The sequence below is a fragment of the Nesoenas mayeri genome (genome assembly GCF_963082525.1).
Source record: "Nesoenas mayeri genome assembly, chromosome: 9".
Classification (NCBI taxonomy): Eukaryota; Metazoa; Chordata; class Aves; order Columbiformes; family Columbidae; genus Nesoenas; species Nesoenas mayeri.
This window is the reverse complement of record NC_137557.1, coordinates 12,715,257-12,732,528: the sequence shown is the minus strand read 5'-3', so window position 1 is coordinate 12,732,528 and position 17,272 is coordinate 12,715,257. Positions and strand designations below refer to the sequence as shown.

Sequence of the window (17,272 nt, the reverse complement as noted above, 5' to 3'; positions counted from 1 at the left end):
TGTTTTTAATTTAGTGGGTTAAGAAACTCTTAGAGTTGATTAGCAGCTGTGGCTAGCAATAAAATGAAATGACATCACTATTCAGAATAATATAGTTCAGCAACAAGATGCCAACCATTTTTTACACATAAAATTGGCTTATACTAAACTCAAATTTTAAAAAATATTAAATGTGCTAAAGCTCAAGCGCAATAACTAAAAACAGTGAAGGGTTGGGCAGGGACCTTTGCAATGGTCTGTAGATCCAAAGCCATACCAGAGGTAAAACAGCAGCCACTCTCATATATCTAAGTTGTTCTTATATTGTACTGCTTTCAGTTAAGATGAGGTTTTACAATCACTAAAGCTCATGCAAAATATTAGAGACATGCACTCTGGTTCAACTAAATCTTCTTTTTCATTTTGTTTAGGCATGTTTCAATTATTGCAGGTCACACAAAAACCGATGCAAACGCACAATTAATAAAGTTTTTAAATGGAATACAATCAAGCCCACAGGCCCCATTTCCTAATGTATTTAGGCTATATTCCTCCAATTTCCATTTCCCAGCAAAATACATGGAAAATTAACACACTGAGATTCCCACGACATTAATTTTAATGGTAATTGTCTTGAAGCATTTCCCCCTAGCAGTACTATAAAAAGGTTTTGGAAAGGACTAGAAGATGAGAGGTTTAAATCACAATCCAGATAGCCAAAAAGAAAAAAAAAATAATAATAGCTACAAAGTCTGGGTTCTGATCACGAAATACAATACACCTACCAAATTATTTGTGAACTGCGCACAAAATGCTCTGTTACAATCAATGCTGAGAAATTCAGGGAAATGTGATAAGGCTGTAAATTTTGCAATTCAGAACCACCTAGTCAAAGCAAGGGACACTTGGCACATCTGTTAATGATGATGCTTCAGCAGGTTTATTTCCACAGCCTGCAGGAACATCACCTAGAAAGGCTAGAGGATGTACAACCTCTACAATGCCATGTGGTCACCATGAACCTGATCTTCAACCCACCAGTGACTTCAGGTCTGCAAAGCCACTATAAGCTTGACTTGCAGGCTTGATTTTCCAAGTGCACAATACGTCCTCGAGACAGCATAGAAAGCAGTGATCCTCTCACTGACAAATAATAAATTAACCACAAATGCAAAACAAAAGAAGCAAAAAAGTTAATTAATTTAATTGCGCATATCAGATGTAAAAATGTCTCCAGGGAGATGTGATTGACCCAAGCAGGGTCTTCATAAGGACCAAGGGTTACACACCAGGCAGGTCACAGCTTGGCATTGAAGCTCCATGTCTGACTTTACAAGGAATTTAGAATTTTAAAAAACACCCTGGTCATGGATTTGATGAGAAGAACACATAGGAGTCAAAATGTGCTCCAAGATTAAGCCAGCTATAACATTTGTCAGTGCCAAGGCAAAAAAGACTTCTCAACCACAGGAAGAACAATGCCCTCATTTCGTTCTAAGGAGGACAAATGCATTTTCAAGGAAAAAGACAGAAATCTTCACTTTAGTCTCTAGTCTGAGAATGGTGAAGGTTGCTTTGGGGGGTTTTTTAAAGGAAACATTTTTCTCCCTGTGCTTCCTTCCAGGCTGTGAGACCTGCTGCGATGCCACCATTAGCAGCGAAGAACTCACTGAATGCTTTGCTGCAGCCAAAACCAGTGAAAGCCAACAATAAACTGAGAATGTATGTGCAAAGTGACATCTGGCTCCAGGGGCTGGGGACAGAAGGGCAATTCAGTGCAGGAGGAGGTGACACCCCACAGCTGCCTGGGCAAAGCAGGACTGACTGCCACGCAGCCCCCACCACGGCAGCCTGGCCTGAACCACAGCCTGGTCAAAAGATCACCCACGTTCTTACACAGGCAGAAATTCTCCAAAATAATTGAAAAAAGCAGCGCCTGCCTAACAGCAACAAGACGGAGCTGCACTGTAAAATAACTCTCCCCCGCCTTGCATATGCTACTGATCAAAATTGCCAAGTTATCCCAGTCTTGCCTTTAGAACAAAAGATTTGCACATGTTTCACATGCAAACTAACACAGTTCTTGACTACACTGGACTTAAGCTCTACAGCCTGTCCCCAAAAGAAGCACTCTAAGAACCACAGCTCCTCTTGGCCCAGATCTGAAGAATTCTTGCAACTCAAAGCATGCTGGCCAATCCAAAACATGCTGGCCAACACCATATCATGGCATTGTAGAATCAGCTAGGCTGGAAAAAGCCTTTAAGATCACTGAATCCAACCACTAACCCAACACTGCCAAGTCCACCTCTAACCCATGTCCCTAAGAACCTAATCTACACGTCTTTTAACTACCTCCAGGGATGGTGACTCCACCACTTCCCTGGGCAGCCTGTTCTAATGCCCAACAAACCTTTCCATGAATAAATTATTCCTAATATCCAATCTAAACCTCCCCTGGTTCAACTCTGAGGCCATTTTGTCTCTTCCTATCACTTGTGATCTCTAGGAGTGAGCCATTCACTTTCTCTTGTTTTAATCACATTACATCCATGTTAGAGAAATCAGCTAAGCCAAAGCACTTGCAAAATAGCTGTAAAATGTTTCTGATATAAGCTGCATGTCTTCTTCCAATAAATTCAACATTTGTAAAGCGAATATTCTTTAGGCATTCAAGCAAACTGAGTTCTACTTACTGTTCCATGGTAGTTCCTGTACATCGGCATTTTAAGGATCTTTGTCAAGTAGTCTTCCAGTTGTTTCTACAATGAAAGCATTGAAACTTTAGATAAGATGCAGGAATTTTCAAGAAAAAACACAAACAAAACACACATAAAACAAACAAAAAAACCCAACCACAATCCAGCTGTGTGGCATTAAGAAGCAATCAAGAAATCAGACACTTTTCAGCTTGAATGGATAAATAAATACACTATTATGTGCTCAGGGAAGATTATAGCTCGGCAGCATACAGTTGGATCACAGGTTGTTTACTGTTCACAGATCTGTGTTTGCACCTTCCACCAGCAGACTTGTTGCTTGGCATTGTCATTTTAGAGGTCGACTTTCTTGATCAAACCCAAGTTTCAGAACAATTCTGAATATCACACCAGTCTCTGCTGTTTCTGACCCACACAAATTTGCTTTGTGAGAAAACACAGCCTTGGATGCAACTGAGAGAACCTATTTAACCAAAACATCAGGTTCACGGGGTGGGGGGCATGATGACCATGCTGCCCTGTCCCAAAGCCACGGGGAGGGCAGTGGCTGCTGGGCCACCAGCCACTGGAGAACCTGTCCTCCCCAGCCAGGAGAGATAATCTCTTCCCATTCTCATGGTAACCAGCCAAAGAAGAGATTAAGTTGTTTGGGCATGGGAAACTGGGCACACAGGACACAGTGGCAGAAAAAAAAAGAAGTAACAAATTTCATTGGGACCTTCCTCCTTCTCAGCATCAGCATCAGAGCACTGAGATAACCAGCTGGGCAGCAGGGTATACATCCCCATGGTGAAAGCTGTGGGATTCTCACAAAGGAAATCAAGAGAAAAAAAGGGAAAAAAAGGATCTAGAAAACATTTTTCTTCCTCTGTTAAACGAACATGTCTCTCCTGAAACTTCCTGCACAGCAGTGAAGCCATGCACGGCAGGGAGGGTTATCTGCACCGCACAGCCACGAGACACAACCTTCTGGGAGCTGAGCCTTCAGCAGCAGAAAGCCCAGGGAATGAGCAATTAGCAGAAGGAGAATGATAAGCACACGGTGAACAAACTTACATTTTTTTTTCCCTCCAACAGCAGAGCTGCAATGAAGAGGTATGAAGACACCCACCCTCTTCATAGAAGGGTCCATCTGTTAACATCTGATGAAGTTACACAGAACACGTGTGCCTTGACTAAAATTAGCCGTTTCAGCATCAAGAGCCTGACTGTCATCTCCTCTTTCAGAGGAGAACAGGACTGAAATCTCTTGGATTTTGACGGCTACGGGGCTGCCCCCATCACACAACTTGAGTCTGCAAACTGCCTCTTCTATCTTTAAATTGGAGCAGGCAGGAGGAGGGAAACTGTCACACTGGGCATCATGGTTTTTCTCAACTGCAAGATGAAACTTCACCTGTACAAACCCCAGGAGCAGCATCCTCCCCTTGGCATGGAGAAGAATTCGGTGTTAAAGCTGGACTTGTCAAAGTCTAAGTTTGTCAAGCAATAGACTTTAATGGTAATAAAATAAGGGCTTTGACAGTGTGTGGCTTCACAAACAACCTGCCTGGCATCTCTGCACCTCAGGAGCCCCCATAGTGTCCCTCTGCCCCCCACAGACCAAGCCGGGCGCTTACCCTCCTGCTCGAGAAGTGTTCCTCCCGCACCGTGCTCTCCGACGTGTGTGGCAGGCTCGGCATCTGCCTCGGTTCTCCCCTTTTGATGGATTGTCTTCTCACCGTGTGACTGGAATGAAAAACAAACCTCAGCATCAAGTCCCAGTGCTGCGAGTGTGTGCGTGCCTCAATACGTAACCCTGCTGTGATGCTTTTATTTTTCCCCATCCAAACTCCTAAAAGCTGAGAGATAGGTGGGCAGGAAAGCAAAAAAAAAAAAAAAGGGAAACAAGGATTCATTTAAAAGAAGCCAGTATGCTCCAACTGGCACACAAATGAAAATACAGAGAAATATCTGAGTTTGAATTTTGTTCTGTGTCTCCTTTTACCCTTTTAAGTAAAGGGAACCCAAACCCTAGTTTTAGAGCACTACATTCCCCCAGCCCTTAACCCCTCATAATTTCACCTTTCCCTGCATCCTCTTCCCACATTCCCCACAGCAGGATGCTCTTGCCAACCCACATCATGTCTCTTCCCATGGCTCCTCGTACTCTCCCAGACTCCTGAACACCAAGGCCAGCCCAGGCAGGGCTGACACCCATGCTGGGGAGCCCCAAACCTCCCACATCCACCCCATGCCAGCAGAAAGCTGTAAAGCACCAACAATTTCCATTAGTATAACCCTTCCCCAAATTCAAGGCAAATTCAGCTCAAAAGCTGATGATCTGGGAGCCAAAGTGCTTTCCAGGTCAGCAGAGATGCTTGCACCACTTATAAATGTTAAATACGTAGAGATTAAATATCTTTACTATAGCTGCTAAATATTTGCAGAGACTAAACTCCGCTGCCTTCTCCTTACGGCAAAATAAATAGGATCAGTGAAGTCAAACCAATACGCTGTTAAAAGAGAAAAGATCGTCACATCCTCCCAAAGCCCAGCGCGTCTGCAAGGCTGGACACTCACCTCCTGGTGGGGATAGGGATGCGCACGAAGGCTTTGTACCTCAGCAGCTCCCTGTGAAACTCCTGGAAGTGCTTGAACTTTCTTTTCACCTGCCATGTGAACTCTCCATGGGTCAGCTCGATGGTGTAAACGTTGGGGCTTGGTACCTGCACAGGAGAATACCACCACAAGGGCTGAAATAAGTCATCTTCCTGCAGCTGCTCATCTAAAGAGCCCTCATTCAAGTTTACTTAAGGATCATTCTGTCTCATAATTTCTTGTTCTTCCTTATTAGGTTTTATAAACAGACAGAAAACCTCTCGAGCATTTTTCTGAGACACAGGCATTCCTGCTTCCTTAGCCCACAAACAAGTACATGCAAAATTAACCCACAAGAAGTATTTTAATACAGTTCTACATAAATTAAATGAAAATTCTGGAAATTCTGACCTTCTTTGTGGAAGTAAAGCGTTCCACTTCCAACACACGCACTCGAACAGGACATCCCGTGAGGTACGCCTGCGTGCCCGGCTCTTTGAAGCCCCGGGTGTGATAGATGGCAGAGAAGGGAATGGACACTGGAAGGACCACAAACCCCATTAGCTCAACAGTCTTGCAACCATCAAGGAGGGCAAGAAAGCCAGCAGATAGTTGCAATACTTCAACATAAGAGCATTTACACAGCACTATTAATTCCACTAAAATATGCCAGGTTTTATTTAAGAGAGCTCAATAACAAGCTTTCACAGAAGGGATTTGACTTGCAAGAGCTCAAGTATGAAGAGTAATGCCTCCTGGTGCTAAACTTAGGGCCAACGGCTGGGCTTGGTAAAACCGCTGAGATTTTACCCTGTCAACAGATTATCTGTTACTAAATCCAGGGGTGAGAACATATGGGTGCTAACCCACCAGCGCCTTTTGGGTCATTTAGCACCTCCGAGTCAACCTCCTCTCCCTCGAAGTGGAGCTCCCTGGTGTCCAGGCTCTCGATGATGTTGCTCATGTCTGCAGCAATCTTCTTCAGCGACGACGTAGCTGCATGGCTGTCAGCTCTCAGGGACATCTCAGGGACCCGTGTGCCAGAGCCACAGGGGGCTGGGGAGGAAGAAGGAGGAGGATGATCATCTTCCTCTCTGCAACACCCCAGCACAGTGGGCCCAAGGGAAACCCCTGGCAGTGTGTGGCCTCGTCCTCCCTCCAGCCCCACACCCACATTCATCCCAACTATCCGCATCATAGAATAGGTTGGGTTGGAAGTGGTCATCAAAGCTCATCTAATCCAACCCCCTGCCATGAGCAGGAACATCTTCACCCAGATCAGGTTGCTCAGAGCCCCATCCAGCCTGGCCTTGAATGTCTCCAGGGATGGAGCATCCACCACCTCTCTGGGCAACTTGGGACAATGTTTCACCACCATCAGTGTAAAACAAATTTCAACACCCAGCCCTGCAGCTCCAGTAAAGCACAGCCCAGAGCAGTGGGAGCAGCAAAAAAGCAGAGGTAGCTCCAGGCTATAAAGAAAATTTCCCCCAATGCCAGTGACCACAGGACTCATACGCTCCGGTTGTACTTCAAAATTGAAAATACAATATATTTCACTTTCCAGCTATAAAAACCTGCAGGGGGTTGGCTGCAGCTTGGGAGTACCTTCACATATCAATTTCAAAAGGGAAAGCAAGGAAGCTTCAGCATCAACTCACCTGGTCACTTCAGCTATCTCTGTAACAACAATGCACTAGAAAAAGCACAAACTATATCGATGCCTGGTCAAATCCTAAACCTAATTCCCAGGTTAGGCTGCACAGAGGAAAAGCTCACTGAGAAAAATCAGTAGGCATTTTTGTTAAGTGTTCTTACTTTGATTTAACTAGTGATATAAACTCCTGGTATTATTAAGATTTCCTCTGTTTCTATGCACCTTACACAATCACCATGGTATCTGTGTGTCTTGTTCTCTCCCATGGCTCCATCCTCCCAGCAGGATCAAAAAAAAATAAATCACAGCCAGAGGGGCTCCCACCCACAGGGCAGCGTGCGGTCAGGGTCCCACAGAAAGACCGAGAGCAACACGGGAGGACACTGCAGCTTGTCCTTACCCCTTAAACAAACTCCCAGGGAGCTCATACCCATTATACAGCCCAGGCGGCTGCCGGGGACCAGCCCATTACCACTTTGTGATGGGGATTAGGGCAATCAGGCAGTGGCACTTGGACATGTTTGGGCACTGGTGACTACAGCACTTCCCACCTTTACCCCCATCCATCCACACCAGGAGTCTGAGTCAGGACAAAAAACAGAGAAGGAAGAAGAAAAAAAAATAGAAAAAAAATAATTGAGCTTTCAGCAGTTGTGTTTATTTGCAAAACTTGTTCTTCTTCCTCCTCCAGGCTCTGCAACTCAGCACGGGGCTGCAGACCCAGCTGCTGGTCCCTGCAACCAGCCAAGCTCCAGCTCCTGGGCATCTCCCTGATAAAAAGTCCCTTCAGTCTTTGTTCTGCTCTGCAATAAATGTCACAGCTTGACAGCTACACTGAAAAAAATATGGATGGAAAAAAGTGGCAGCATTTTACAGCAGCCAACACAAGGATCACCATTTACACTCGTGGAAGCTCTTACATTGTGTCAAAGAAAAAAAGAGAAAGCAACATTCCTGACGTTAAATTCTACAAAGAACACTGCAACTCCTCTCGAGTAAGCTCCATAGAAAGAGTGAGATATGCCGTAATTTGGAAATAATTTAACACTTTAATAATTCATGTGTTTAGCTGCTTTTGAAAGAACAGTCTTTATTACCATTTCCTCTTGAAACAAGTACATAATATCAGCCTTATGTAGTAATAAAATTATGTAAGCTCAAAACCATGATAAAAACAGCTGACTTCGGGAAAAAAAAAAAAAAAGGAAAAAAATCCATTTGCACACAGACTTGAATCAAGAAAAGCTGGGTCAATCTCCTCTCTGATACCAAAGTAAGTGAAGAATCAACAGCTTCATCATGGAAGCGAGGGCTCCAAGTGCCTTGATGGCTTTGCCACCTTCCACTGGTGCCTGGGAACGGCTTTAGGACCAGATTAGGGGTTGCTGGGCTGGCATGTTGCTACAAGAGATTCACCTGAATAATTAATATACAAACCCACACGTGTATCCCCCCAGCTATCTCATTCCCCTTCTGCCCAGGTAGGGCAAAATAGGAATTTGCATTAATCCTCACGGAGTGGGATTCACTGAAAGGCAGGACAACGAAGCCACCGGTGTTGCCTGCAGCAGGAATCTGGCGTTATCACTGCCCCACACCTTCCTCTCCACAGCTCAGTGGAAAGCCATTTCTCATAACCAGAAGCTTTACACTTTATCCATCACTAACAATATACTGCAGGGGACTTCAATCACTTGGAGAGCATAAGGTTCATTTTTTTGTTGTTGTTCTAGCAGTGAAGTCATCTCACCAGATATAGGTTGGCTTTGGATGTTTGATTTTCTCCCTAGAAAGCAGGCATAAATTAATAGCACTCCTGAGAAGGAGGCCATGCTACCAGGCTTTCCAAAATAACCCTGGGGGGTGGCAGAGGGGACACAGAGCCCAGAGGTGACCCACACCGGGCAGCAGCGCTTCCTCACTCTGCACCGGCACATACAATAAAATCCTATTTTATTTCCCTTTCGGCACTCCATGCAAAGAATTTTTGGTAATCTTTAGCTGTAGGACTAGAGGATATAAAGCAGCACCTTGCTTTGTACTTCTTCTGTCTGTAATCTTTTTCTTTCACCCTGAAGAGATGTGCTTACTTCATGGAAACTTGATGAACTTTCCAAAAGAAGAAGTTTGCTTGGTCAAAGAGAAAACGAGCCCGAACACACTCTGTATGTGCTGTGCCAGCAGTTAGTCCTGAAGAAAACCAGCAGACAAATACCACATGGATAGGGCTGGAGAGAGAGCACACAGGCAGAAGCCAACATGGCAAGGATGTGCATCCTCCTGCCTCCTCCTCACCCCGCCGTGCCAGGTACAGCCGGGCTCCTCTTGTCAGATTAATTGACGCAGTCTGTTAATGGATAAACAATTAACCAGTGTCCGCAATGACTATTTGCTAAGGACCACAGCAGGGCTGCATAACTCAGGATTTTTTTTTAAAAAGCTAGAGCTGTTTTCGCAGCTGGCACAGCCAAGTCCTGGGATAAAACAGAGTCCAAACCCAGCTGGACTTGAATCAGTCCCCACAGCGAGATTCTTCCTATTAAGATTAGAGCCAGATTATGGGCTGGGGAGGGAAAATGTGACTTTCTTACAGCCTAGCCAGAACTAAAGAACTATTTAATCTCCTGGCCAGAGCTTCCACGCAGACACAGTTTGCATTCCCATAGATAAGCTGAGGGACGTGCCTGGGTTAATCTGCAACAAGCTGGGTGCAAACACACTCGGAGCATGGTTACCCGTGATTCAGCAGGAAAATAGAAGGGCTACATCAAGAAGTCCCTGTCTATCCAGGGCCTCTCACTGCTTGCGCTAATGATGGACTAGAGAATGGGCTTATAAAAGTTGCTGATATTGTCAGCTTTGGAGGCTGCAATTACTGCAAGGACAGAGAGACAACTCAAATGATACTGGAAAATTGCAGGAGGGTGGAAATAATCCTATGAAACTTTTTTAGAAATAAGTGCAACATTTCAGTATTAGGCTCATGTCACCCAGGATAGAAAATAAGCAGCAGTTCGTTAAAGGAAAAAACAAAACAAAACAAAACAAAAATCCAAACACCAAAACAACAAAACAAAAGGACAGACCAAGGTTTCAGGGGGTCAAGAACCAGCAATCTGAACAAGGGCAAAACCCATGCCAAGATACACAAACAAGGCTACTGCCTACACACCAAAAAGGAAGATAAGGTGCAGAAGAGTCAGATCTAAAGCATTTGACCCGTGAGAACACGGAGTCAGAACTGAAGTTATTTCGCCTCAAAAGGAACAGACTTGGAATTAACACAAAAGCAGCCTGCAAGCGTGGAAGAGACAGCTGTGAGCAGGATGGACAAAACTCTTGAACCAGTAGAACATCTACACTGGAAAAATAACAATCGCACCAAGAATTAAGGTTTCAACTACAAGAAAAATGACTATAAAAAAAAAGTTAACTATATTAATCCCTGAGCCCCTGCGAATGTATTGCAAATACCCAGCTCAATCCTGCAGGTTCACAAATCTGTTATCTATTTCTGTTGTTTGCCTTTTTGGTTATGCTTTAACCTCAAGTTATTTCTTAGGGGATCATATTATAATCTTAGGCTTTGGGAAAGAAACAGCGTTTTTCTACGTGTTACATAAGACAACAAAAGCACTCCTTTAAAGGCATGGAAACTGGAAGCCAGAAAATGCATATTTTAGTAAATATTCATGAACAGTTCTGTGTTTTGAAGACATTCAAGTCCTGATGTACAAATGTACGCAGCTGGTAATAGCACAGATTACCTAAAATTTGGTCGGCACAAGTTTATTCTCTTACATGTATCGCCGCAGATCTGCAACAAGCTGAGACAATTACTGCTCCTTAACGAGGTTACGATGCTGACAAGCACCATGTAGAGCTATGAAACTGAGAAAACCTTCGTTTGGGAAAAAAGGGAGGAGGAAAGAGAAAATACATTCAGTAAAAACAGGCATTTCCTGCTAATGCCTTCCAGGGTTTGATGCTCTACATCAACTTCCATCTCCCCGGCGAGAAACTCTGTAACCTCTGAAAATTACCCTCATTCCAGTTCTCATGACATCTCTCCCAGTACAGTGACCTTTCGATAAGGGCTGTGACAAGTGACCTCTGTTCCCATACTCGGCTTTGTCCCCGCAGGCAGCGCCAGTGGTGGGACACAGGCAAACCTCCCTGACAGCATGGAGCAAAACAGAAGCGCTTGGGGTAAAAACAGGGCAGTGAGATGGGGTTATTAAAAAGAAATAAACACCCAAACAAAATCGAAATGGCTTAAGCCATGAATTACCCCTCTCCTCCTGCTGCTGCCAGGAGCCTGGATGCCACACGGGCATGGAGAGCCCAGATGAGATACCAAGGAAATCCTACACACAATGCCCTCAGTGGCTATTTGCCCCTGGTGAAGGTTTTCCATGTAAATATTTCCCTGATTTCTCACATTTTAAATCTAAAATTTGCTTTAGACCACTCCTTCATGAAGAAATACCCTCGGCTGACAATAGCCCTTCTTGAGGAGTTATTTGCAACGCCCAGGAGGAGCTGGGCTTGTCACGAGCCCCAGATTTACACCCTGGGACACCTTCCTTCCACAGTCCTTGTCTGGTGTCAAATCTCCACCGAGCACCCAGGAGATGTCCCCCAGGCTCCGTGTCCCCACTTGCAAAAGGGACCCTGCTTTTCCAGCCCAGAAAATTCACATACCCATACAAAGCAAAAAAGACATGTTCTTGATTTTACTTTGCAGTATACTCTCCCACACTACTTAATAAAAATACAAGGGCTCTTGTAGATGGCAGATAGCATGCTGCATTCCCTAACTAAGAAATCAAAACACAGGGGAGTTAAAAAATACTCAGCAATGACTTATCTCTACTCTTGAGTACACAGAAGCCACTTAGTCAGATGAGCAAGCGGTCAGCACGGCACATAGAGATACCTCCTGAAAATCTGCCCTTCTGGATGCTCATACAACAGGGACAGTGCAAGTGGATTAGAGTTTATTTTTTAAAATACACAAAACAACCCTTGAATAAGAAGCAAAGCATTGTTCCCACCCTAGAAAGATCTGGAGAAGGACTGAAATACAAATTCAAATCAACAATAAACATCAGGCTCAGACATCATCCTGACGTAATCTTCCTATCTTTGACTCAATCCTGATAAAGTCACAATGTTTGAAAACTGTTTACAAAACAATTATTCTCACAAAGTTCATGCATTTAATAGTAACACCTCTAAAAGCAGGAATCAAGTAGCATTTCCCACTTTAACAACTGCAGCACAGTCCTTTTTTATTGATTTCCACAGTCCTTTCCATGTGAGGCTTATGGCCAAGCCACCAGACTGGTGAAAAAGCTAAGTCATGGGAATCCACAGGGCCTCTTTGCAACATGAAACAAGATGCTTCAAGACTGGGATTGCCTGGAAATAACAGGAAAAATCTATGAGGTCCCTGTTGCTCCATCTGTACCAGGGCATAGCCCCTTCTGCCCCCATACTGGGTCCTGCAGCATCTGTCCCACAGCGTTTGTGCCAGAGAAAAAACAACAGAAAAGCAACGCAAGCCAAGGGAAAGAATGAGGTAAGGCACTGGTCATGGTGGAGGGCAGTACCGTCATCATGTGGTGACTAAACCACTGCTAGAGTCAGAAAAACCCTCTCGGCTGCATTTTTCCCCACACCCAGGACGAGCGTAAGCGTCAGGCGCTTCCCAAGGACTCCTTTTGTTTGCTTTATGGAACAGTAATAGGAAAATATAAACATCCAGAGATGAGCAGCGGCTGCTGATCTCACACCGATGTGCTGGTTGTTCATGGGGTGCCTGCTCCCCCCTGCCCAGCAGCACACCTGGACCACAGCCCCTGCCCCCCTCGGGAAGCCAATCGTTAAGTGTTTATCAATGATTAATGCCGCTCCTTTACATACTTATTCATCACCCTGGTTTTGATTCTTCATGCTCAGATGTGCATCCTCTGGGGATCTGTGCTCAAGCCCTTGGTCCCCATGAACCTTTCACTGTCTGATGTGGTCACGGCACACACTCTGTACCCCCAAACCCAGCAGCACTGCACACAACACCCTGAAAGCTGGGACAGGGGATGTCCAGAGCCTCCAGCACCTGGTTATCTATCCCCAAAAATCCACTAGTGCTGTAGCTGGAGAAAGTAACACAGTTGATAACATCTTGGATGTCAGCATCACCTCAGCATCCCCAAACCCCACAACAGAGGGTGGCAAAGCCAGTCCTGAGCTGAGGGAAAAGAGGGGCTGGAAAAAGGACCCAGTAGAAACAGTAGAAAGGTCAAAGGATGCAGCACATGAGAGTGCTGGCTGACACACAGAGCTTGGCCATAAAAGCTTCATATAAAATCCTGAAATGGAGAAGCTTGCCAGAGCAATAGCATAACGCAAAGGACTCTTGGAATAACTATCTCCACAATGATCAGAGGGGACAAGGACCACCCCAGTGCCCGCAGATGGTAAATATTGCTGCTGTTCTTATATATAGTTGAACACGTCATATAAATACCAGACATATTTTCATGACCTAAACCTATAGATGCCTATGTGGCTGATGTCCTGTACATCACTCAACACTATTCCGGTATCTCTCAGTGCTGTGTCTGCCCCAGCAACCACCACCTGCCAAGTTGCTTTTCCGCAGGGAATTTCGGCAGCTGGGACACGCTGGAAGGCAGCCCGATACCTCCATCCCACAGTGGGGCTGGGTGGCAGCTGATAAATGCAAACACTTACAGATCTTCACATAACACCTGCCAGCCAAGCTAAACCCAGGGACAGCACTGCACCCTGAGGGATTTGGGGGACCACAACAGCATCTCCTGGCCATCGCACCCCAGCAGCTGCTGCTCTGCATCATGGCAGAAAGCCCATGTACCTATCAGGAGCTCACCATCCCTGCTCCAGATGCAACCCTGCTGCTTATTTCCAAGTTTCCCTTAAATGGGAACATAAGTTTTCTTTTCTCCTCCTACTGTTAAAAACCACATGAAGGTGCTCACTTTTTGTTGACCCTTTATGTGACTTGCTCAAAGAAATGAGAGATTTCTGTGGGTATCCCAGCAACAAGGAGTAGCAGATTGAGACCATTTATTTTTACTAATAGCTTATTGTTTTAATAAAATGCAGTTTCTGTTGTCTTGATTTTTTGTTTGTTTGTTTGTTTTAATGTAATTTCTAAAATAGCTTTCATTGGAAAACACCACAGTTGGCACAAGCAGAAAGCCACGGTGGAGCAAGAAGGCAGCAGCACAGAGCAGGACTTGGAGTGCTCCCATGCAGCAGCACCTCCCCTACCGGTGGGCTCAGGGCACAGGTTCATCTCCCAGGGTGGCTTCCTGGGGACACTGCCACCTCCAAGGACCCAGGGGACACTATGCACCTCCAGCCGTCCCAGCAAAGATACGTCACAGTTCCTCTCCCAGTACCCACTGGGGTACTCCTCCCCACCCCAAATGGGACCCTGCACCACCTTAAGACACATTTCAGGTACTCTAGCTAATAAACTCCACAGGAATTTGATGTCTGCATCCTCAGCACAGTTCCATTCTTTAGTCTGTCCCTAAAGCCACAGCACTCAGTAGCCTCAGCTCCCACTATCACACAGGGACATCCAGCACCACATGCCCCACTGTACTACACAGCATCATGCCTAAAGAGCTGGCAACAACATGTGCCAGAGGAGATGACAGGCGGGCACATGCCTGCTACCGTTCTGCATTTCCAAAAGCAGCTACTTATCCTCAGCCACGGCCAACAGCAAGCACCAACACGCGCAAACATCAGTCCTTGTCCGCCCTTTTACATCCAGAAATCTCTTACCAGTTCACAAACAGCTTCATCTATGGATTCAGGATAATATTAAGGCCCCCTCCAAGAACTGTATTTTCCTCTTCCTGGCCAGCTAAAACAAATATTTGAGAACTTCGAGTTCACAAGAAGAAGCGTGGGCTTGAGGAAGTCCCAGAGGTAATTGTAAGAGAAGCTGTGAGCTGAGTTCAGAGTGCAAAGGTGATGTTGTTCCCAAAACTTTATGAAGGACATCAGGTGGCTTTGTGAACCAGCCTCTCCCAAGGACACTCTCCACAAGACCTCCATATGATCCTCCCTGGGATCATAACAGCACTCAGGACGCAGGCTACTCAACTCACAGAAAAGTTAATATTTCTATACCTTGAAGTGTTTCACTCGTTATCAGAATTAAGGATGAGCAAATAATTACAGAAGTTCGGTTCTGATTTCACAAGTAACCCTGGAACAACGGCTGAGGTTTCAGATCAGTACCTGCTGAACCAAGATCAAACCCAAGCAAATTCAATGGAAAATTGCTCATTATAAATAAGTAACTTGCAGAAACAAAACAGCTCTATGTTTCTCGCTTACATACAACCAAACACCTGCAAATTTATGCAAAATAGCTAGTTTACACACATTAACAATACTGACAGCTTTCTTAGAACAAAATAGATGCCTCAGATATATTTTTTTTTTTTCCTCCTTCCCCCAGAGGGGGAAGAAAATGCCTTCATCAAGTTGGCACAGCAGCACGCTGATGGCAGGCAAAATGATGCTCGTGTCTGAACTCAAACTGAGCCTCAGCTGCCTCCACGTACCCAGATTTCCAGCACCTTACATGCAACGCGGGCGTCTGGACAAGCCAGAAACACCCTGCAGCTCTTTCTCCTTTTGTGAAAACTCCCGTACAGTATTTTTCCCACACGTTCCTAGAGGAAACCAGAGCATGAAGGTTATGACTTACAAGCTTAACTCTGCAGACCCCAGTGCAAGACAGGCAGCGGCACACGATGAGCTAAAAATTAAATGTTACTTTTCCCTCAAGTGCCATGACCTTCTGCAGCAGTGCTGCTCAAAAAGGTGTCTGCAGACAGCTTTCTACATGTATAAAAAAGCTGTTTGGCAGAAAGAAAAGCTAGAGCTTTGGGAAAGAAAAAACCTGAGCAGGCTCAGGCAGCAGTTCCCATCTCACTGGTTCCTTCTCTCAGTGAACAAAACGGCTCATTTGCCATAATTGCTGCCAAAACTCAGCAGGATCAGGTCTAACCACAGAAATTTCAAGGCCACCATGAGTCATCTACTATTCTTTCTTGGGAAGACTTAACGCTGGGTGGGACCCTTGCAAAAAAAAAACCAAAAAAAATCAATTTGCAGGAAACCTCTGCCATGGAAAAATATACTTCAGAACATTTCATGGAGACTACATAAACTGACATTCAGAAAAAGAAGAAAAGACAGAAAAGCATTTATTTCTGAAAAGACTATACAGTGCACTGCCTGCTTTCCAAATTGTTTCAGGCGCCCTTCAAGCCAGGACAGAGAGAGGACAGCTGAGCTCCCTGGGAGACCCCAGCACTCACCAGTAAAACACCAAACAGGGCAGATTTGTGTTCTTCACAAGGAAAAGCCAACTGCATTTTACTCAAGTTAGAAGAGGAAATGCAGGCCCCAAATATCCAGTTGTGTTACCTCTCGTGTATCACATTCAAAGTTTGGGGTTTTTTTGCTGTTTGTTTGTTTTAATTTAATAAAAAGCAGCAAGGTTGCCCTTAGCCAGCTAGTGGGGCATAGTCAGGAGGTACTGCCAATGGCCACAACACCCCAGGTCACTGAAAGTGTTGAAAGAGTGCAATTAATTACTCTTGCTGGTTTATTTTCACGCCGGGGATCCCTGGAAGCTGCAAGTAGGAGTCAGCCCAGCTGATGTTGGCTGTGAGGTGCAGCTGACCCGAGAGCGATGCAGCCAGCAGCGCGTGTTCGTGTTCCGGGTGGGGGAAATAAAGACTGGAGGGAAGAAAAATAAATGAGGATTTCTGATTAAAAATATCCTCCCAAGAGTCCAGCTGGTAAAATGGGAGAAGTTTCTGGGAAGTGTCTCTGTGATGCATCAGCATGGGTGGCACGGAGGAGCTCGGGACATGCCACCAATGGGACCCTGATGGGAGATGAGCCGAGAAAGAAGTTCCCACGTAAGAAAACCAGAAACATCCAGGGGCTGTGAATCACCCGCCTGCACAGGCTTGGAGAGAGGCTGCTGTGTGGGACATGGTCTGCCTGATGCTGCCTGCTGTCTGAGCCCAGGAATGCTCGTCCCAGGAAAGAACCATCCTCTGTGCCTGACCACCCTCCCCAGCCATGGGGAGGGAGAGTCTCTAGAGCTGGGGGGCAGCACTGGACCCGCCCTGAGGGAGCCCAGGAAAGCCCCAGGCCCTTTATCAGGAGATTTATCTTATTTCACCAAAAAAAAAAAAAGAGTCCTCATGCAATGGCTGCACCCATGAGGGTTCATTGCACTGGC

General features: G+C 45.3%; 1 protein-coding gene across 1 annotated transcript in view; it reads right to left on the bottom strand.

Moving 5' to 3' along the window:
* Positions 1-6,303, bottom strand: part of PLD1 (phospholipase D1) — a gene marked incomplete at both ends in the record, with an annotated part of 41,607 nt that extends 35,304 nt beyond the window's left edge. Inside the window, 5 exons of the mRNA XM_080349961.1 lie at positions 2,676-2,741; positions 4,319-4,427; positions 5,262-5,407; positions 5,691-5,818; positions 6,150-6,303. Coding sequence (XP_080206087.1) covers positions 2,676-2,741; positions 4,319-4,427; positions 5,262-5,407; positions 5,691-5,818; positions 6,150-6,303 — 603 coding nt within the window. The remainder of the gene's footprint in view (positions 1-2,675; positions 2,742-4,318; positions 4,428-5,261; positions 5,408-5,690; positions 5,819-6,149) is intronic.
* Between the last annotated feature and the right edge of the window lie 10,969 nt (positions 6,304-17,272).